Here is a 6,032-nt window from a genome sequence, read left to right as displayed (position 1 = left end):
GTGAGGTGGTAGGGGCTGTCAGGGTCCGAGCACAGGCCTGCACAGCCCCTCTGGCTGCTCACGGGAGGAACTTCTCCCTGTCATCCACCTGTCACTTTTTTCTTTAATTATTCAATGAAAAGCACTTAAACCCCTCTGGGATTCTTGAGGCTGTGTTTGTAAAAGCCAGACCAAATGCTTAAATCTTGATTCAAATAGGCAGCGAGGAGGATGCACAGTTTTTATCCAGCTGGGTTTGTGTTTCTCAGCTGCAGAGGGAGCACAGCCTGTTCCAGGGCCAGGCCCCTCTCTGTGGTGGTTGTGGGGGCTCAGGGTGTGCAGGGCTGTGGGTGCATCACTGCCCTCAGCTCAACGGGTGTCCTCACAGAGCTCTGCCTCTCCAGCACTTGCACAGGGTTTGCTCTTGGTGAGAGGCCCAACTGAAGGAACTGAGTGATCAGGCACAGGGGTTGTGTCCTGCCTTTGAGGGGCCAGAGAGGAGCTGGTGATTTGCTCACCTTATGGAGAACTTACTTCTGGAGCTGGTTTGTAAAAAAGAGGTGGGGAAAGGGGCTTGGGAGATTTATTTATCTACTTGGACTGTGCCACCACAGCCTTTTGGGCTGTGAAACAGCAGAGCTGGGCTGTGATGGGCCCTGGGCAACCCCATGGAGTCAGAGCTCAACAGAGCCAGCTCCTGTTAGATATCAAAGGAAGCCCCCTTTGACCACAGTGAACACAGTGTGGCTGCTGTCTTTGTTAGCTCTTAAATAACCAGACTGCCTGAAGTGTGGTTTAAATTACTGTTTTATTAAGATATTGGTAAAACAGTTTTTCCTGTATAAACAGCTTTCATAAATAAAATATGGATGACTAATACATGGTTATAACTAAACTCACGGGTGAACTGTAGAACAAGGTTGCAAATGGAAAAGTCCCAACACTGGTACATGATTAGCTTTAATTTATTCACTTCATAAAGAACATGTCTCATGAACAAGGTACTACAGAAAGGTCAACAGGAGCACCCAGGAGCTGACACCACGCCTGGCTGGCCACGAGCAGCAGCACTGGGGGTGAGCTCAGCCACTTCCCCTGTTCTTGTCCAGAGGTGTCTTCTAGAGGGAAGGAGAGGAAAAACCGGACACAAGGCGAGTGCGACTTACAGGAGTTGTAGGAGACCCTGCCCAGGAGTTGTGGGAGGCCCTGACAGGTGGGGTTGTTTCTCTTTAGCTCTAATGCTGGCAGGAGCCGTCGCCGAGTCACGAGGGCTGGAGGAGGGTACGGCCATCGGAGCCAGAGGTCGCCTTAATGCTTCGTTATTTATTGCACATGATACAAGGGTAGAGAGTTTTTGTTCCTGTTGCAGAGAGGGTGTGGAGTAAAGAAAGATTGCCCTAAATTACAGCCATGAACGAAGCTGCAGTATCCCCTTGGATGGCTTTGTTTGCATGACTGGTGGAGTAAACTGTGCTAAAACAGCCCCTAATTTAGACCAATCTTTCTCCTTTTGCTTTCCCGCAGAGCTTTGCCGGGGTCGGGAGGATTCAGGGAGGAGACAGTGGACCTGAACTACAGCAGCCATGTCTATACACAAACTCCTCGTGCCTCATCTGCCCATGGGACAACGGTCTCACCGACACACAGTGTTCCAAAAACAGGCGGAGTTTCTACGATGATGCACCACCATAAACGTGGCATAAGGTAAAGTCTGCTTTGACATTGTCCTTCAGCGTCACGACGCGACCCAACTCAGGTACGGGATGGTTTGAACTCGCAAGGACAATGGATGGCACTTCTAGGTAAAGAAAAGTTATATATACATGTGTTTCCACCCACCTTTAGTGCAAATCGAATGGGTTAACAGCTCCCTGCTCTGGTGCTATTCTGCTCTCCGCACCGCACACATTCCTCAGAGTTGCACATGGAAAAGTACACAGGAAACTGCCGGGATCGCGGGAATCCCGCCAGTCCTCACAGTGAAGAGCTTACGAGCGAGGTTGGAGCGGCTTCAGACAGAACCAGCCTGGAGCCCCTTCCTCAAAACCAACACAGACTGAAACACAAAAAAAAATAAAGTCATGTTTTCGCTGCTCCCTCCTGGTTCTGCCACCACGGTGACCACGCCAACCGGAACGGATGGGGTCGTGTTAACGCGGGAAAGGGATACTTCAGCTCTTTATTGGAAAGATTCGTTATACAAATTTCACCACCACTAAAGATACACGATAAAAATACAAAACACAGGTCACAGACTGAATCTCAGTATCAACAGTTAATAAATACAATGAGATACTTCTCTATTAGCCTAAGGTTTTACACTGTCACCAGATAGACAATCAAAGTACGAGATACAGAACACTTAGATACTGTTAGAGAGGGATTATTGCTTACGTCAGCAAGCAGCAAATAAGGGCACAGGAGTTTGAACTGAAGAGAACTACTTCCTATCACCAGTGGCATTAAGAGAAAACACTGCATTTCACAAGCACTGCTTTTTGTCTAGTTGTAGAATCAAGAGCAGCATAATCAGACCAATAACCACTACTTTTAATATTATAGAACTTTAAAGGACTTACCTTACAAATGGTTCCTATCTACTCTATAAATATGCAGTTAGTGAAGAAATGAACACTTGCTCTATCTATACAATGGTTTTACCTGACCACACTGGAACTACGATGGTGGATTGTTTTCTCCTAGCAGGATAAATGGGATGAGTCGCAGAATTATCATTTATGAATCCACACCTAAAAAGCTAAATCCTTCCCAAAACAGCACACATGCAGTCCAGTGCTCTTCAACTGCTCCTGCAGACTGGGAAGAAGTTTTATCATCCATAATGGGTTTTCACTCTTAAGTTACTCACACAAAGAATTGCACTTACACCACCTTTCTCTCCGGAACACGACAGTCAGCTAAAGATGGACTTCCAACGAGCCATTATTACTGTGAATAATTTAAAACAAAGGCACCACAGAGATGCCCCAGAGTTGCATATTTTACCATTTCATGGTTTCTCAAATTTCCTCAGTAAATCTGACTTGGAACATGAGCTGCAGCTGAAGAGAACATCGACAACAGCTAAGGCGGAATAAGATGACAGATAAGAGCCAATGATCCCGTAAGATTAAAACAAAGTCTGAAAAAGATCAAAGGAATCTGAAGCCACACTCCAACTCCTGGTTGCTCACAAAGCCTTTTGCTGTTCATCAGATTGCTTTTAAAATAGTGCATCGAAGATAGAAGCAGCGGAAATTGGCAGAATTCAAGCCTTGCCATCTCGTCGTGTTGAATAATCTCCTGACTACTTAATATTAAAATACTTTGCAAATTCTAGCTAAACACTAATACTGCTATTGTTACTGCTAAAGTGATATGAATGGTACACTAAGTGCCTATGAAGACTGACTTTATTCATACTCCTCCAAATGTCTTACTGTGACAAAGGACAGTAACAGGATCTGGGCTTAGTGGAGCTGATGGGAATCGGCTGCTTATTTACGTCCCAATTAACGGCTCCCTGAGGGTGGAACGTCCCCTGGGGAGCGGGGAGGGGCTGGTGGCCCCTGCCAAACCGGGGCAGCTGACATTCCTCACTGGCCCCCCTGGACCCAGGGGGACCCAGAGCAGTGAATTCCACCCAAGGACAGCCCCTGCTCATCCGCATCCTCGGCATTTCCACGCGCTCTGGATCGCTCCGGCAGCCCGGCATCCGTTCCTACACACCCTGACAACACCCCACGGCAACCCTGGCGCTGCACCCACCATCCTTCATGCTGAAATCTGATATTAAAGGATGCGTCTGCCATCTAGAAATCATTAATGAAACCAAACAGCTCATCCAGTTGATCTCCGGTGCGACAGGCGGAGGGACAGGGGGTTGTCCTGAACTTCTCCACGGATTTGTTCTTTTAAGACCTGAGATGAAGTTAGGGTGGGAAGAGGTTGGCTCAAAGCATTAAGCACAATCATGTTCAACTGAGAACAGTTTCCTAAACTGAGAAACAAGAAAAATGCCACTAAAAGCACCAGAAAGGTACGAAATTCCCTACACTGCACCTCCAGCCACAGGAAAACAGGATTTTTTTTTAAACTACAAGAAAAGTTTTCTTCATATTCCGCATTTTATGTTACATGGAAAAAAAAAAGGTAAATTATGAGTCTGTACCTCGACAGGAGTCTGAGACCAGAGCAGCAGGAGCTTAGTGTGTCCATTCCTAAGGTACCTGGTAAACCCTGTATGGCTTTTAGTCATCTACCTGCAAAAGTGGATGTGATTCCTAATTCACCTTAACGCTCACCTGGAACAAACAGAAAGCAGAACACAAGAAACCCCCCCCACACCTCGACTCTACGGAAACTTCCCCCCGCTCTAGAAAAATTTGGCAGTTCTGAACCAGACCGTGCTGTAAGTATTGCTGCACAGACATTCCTCAGGCAGGTGCAGCCTTCTGCGTGTCTAAGGACTGTGCCCTGACGGAGTCTGTCCACGTGAAGCGGCTGTTTGGCTTTCCCTGGTGGATGTGGCTGGACACTCGTGTGTGCGGGTGGTCGGGCGGCTGCGGAATTGCTCAGGGTGTCACCACCAGCAAACTTTATTGAGATTTGAGACAACTACATTTGTTAATTCCTAGGTCTATTTACACAGGGTTTGGAGCTTTGCAGGGGACTGGAGTACAGTTCGGAAATGCCCACCTCTTTTCGCTCTCTGATGATGCCAGTTTTTATTTTGGGAATGTCTACTTTGGGAGTCTGACAGGGGGAACACGAGGGGGTGGTTACATTTTACAGCATTGATGGAGGGGTGGGTCTGGTATACAATTACTTTGTCTTCGCATCAAAAACATGCTCTCGCTGTAAGTGTTACGACTGAGCAGCCTCTGCCAGGGGGAGGGTCGGGCCGACGCCCTCCTGCTCCTGCGGCCCCGGACAGGGAAGGACAGGGTGGATCCTTCTAGGTGGGAAGGCTCGTGAGCCCAGAGCAGGGTGTGAAACTTTGGTGTGAGCCTGGCTGCTCGTCGCCTCTTCCCGCCGCAGAGCCGGACGTGGAGGAACGCGGCTCGTTTTCCCAAGGATTCCAACAGTTCATCTTCCAGCCCAGAGAAGATGGGGGATAACCCCTTCACCCTGTAGATGCCCTGCCCTGCAGCACCCGAGCTCAGGGGAGCGTCGTGCTCCCCAGGGTGGCTCTGCCCGCAGACCGAGGCCGTGGCACGCTCTGGGGATTCGCCCTTCGCTGGGAAGCTGCTGATCAAATCTGCACTCTTTGGTATTCCAGGACTAAACACTTGGACTGGTGGCAGACATTTGGCACTCTGAGGTGTACTAGTTTCTGTTTTTGTCAGGTCTAAATAGCCTTGATCATCAAGCAGGTTGATGCTGGACCCTATGCTTAAGCTAGTTCTGTCGGTGAAGGAATCCACTCGTCCTTCGTACCCTAAATCTGCCGGTGCTGAGCACTGGTGCTGGGGCCACGGCCGTTTGCAGTCTCCATGGTTCTCCTTGTCTTCCCCGTTGTCTTCCTGCCCCCCTTGGAAAGAGTTCTCTGTCCAGTCCGACTCCTCGCTGACGGTGACGGCCGCGTTCATGTCCCTGAGAAAGACCACGATAACGGTGATGTTGTCGCTGGAACCGGCATCCCGGGCAGACGCCACCAATTTGTGTGCTACCATGCTGCTGTCACCATTGTTCTCCTTGAGGTGGTCAGCCACCACCTTGACTGCCTCGTCGGGGTTCACGGTGTCGTAGAAGCCATCACAGGCCAGAATGAGGTAGTCTTCAGAGCCATCCAGCACCGTGGAGGCAGAGTCTGCATCCCCACAGATATATGGCTTGTGCTCGGCGTCCCCTGAGGAAAAACAACACGTAGACACCACCGTGGGTTTGCAGCCACAGCATCCAGAAGCCCTTTATTAACTCAGCATGGAGCCAGTGACTCTTAGCCCAAGTTAAAGCAATTATTTGGGAATTATTCCCTCAAACTGTAGGGGGAAAAATAGAGGTCATTGCTCACAGCCCGGTCTACAGCTGTATTTCAAATTGTGATCACT

The 6,032-nt window shown here is 48.9% G+C and overlaps 1 protein-coding gene across 1 annotated transcript in view; it reads right to left on the bottom strand.

The window, feature by feature from the left end:
- Positions 1-2,124: 2,124 nt before the first annotated feature.
- The window catches only part of PPM1E (protein phosphatase, Mg2+/Mn2+ dependent 1E), a 63,524-nt gene continuing 59,616 nt past the window's right edge, over positions 2,125-6,032 (bottom strand). The window contains exon 7 of the mRNA XM_051809920.1: positions 2,125-5,830. Within this exon, the coding sequence (XP_051665880.1) occupies positions 4,761-5,830 (1,070 nt within the window). The 3' untranslated portion in view covers positions 2,125-4,760. The remainder of the gene's footprint in view (positions 5,831-6,032) is intronic.

This window comes from Manacus candei, unplaced genomic scaffold (assembly GCF_025592945.1).
Source record: "Manacus candei isolate 608988 ecotype Guabito, Panama unplaced genomic scaffold, ASM2559294v1 h1tg000076l, whole genome shotgun sequence".
NCBI lineage: Eukaryota > Metazoa > Chordata > Aves > Passeriformes > Pipridae > Manacus > Manacus candei.
Note: the sequence above shows the minus strand (reverse complement) of the source record. Positions and strands in the feature narration are given on the sequence as shown.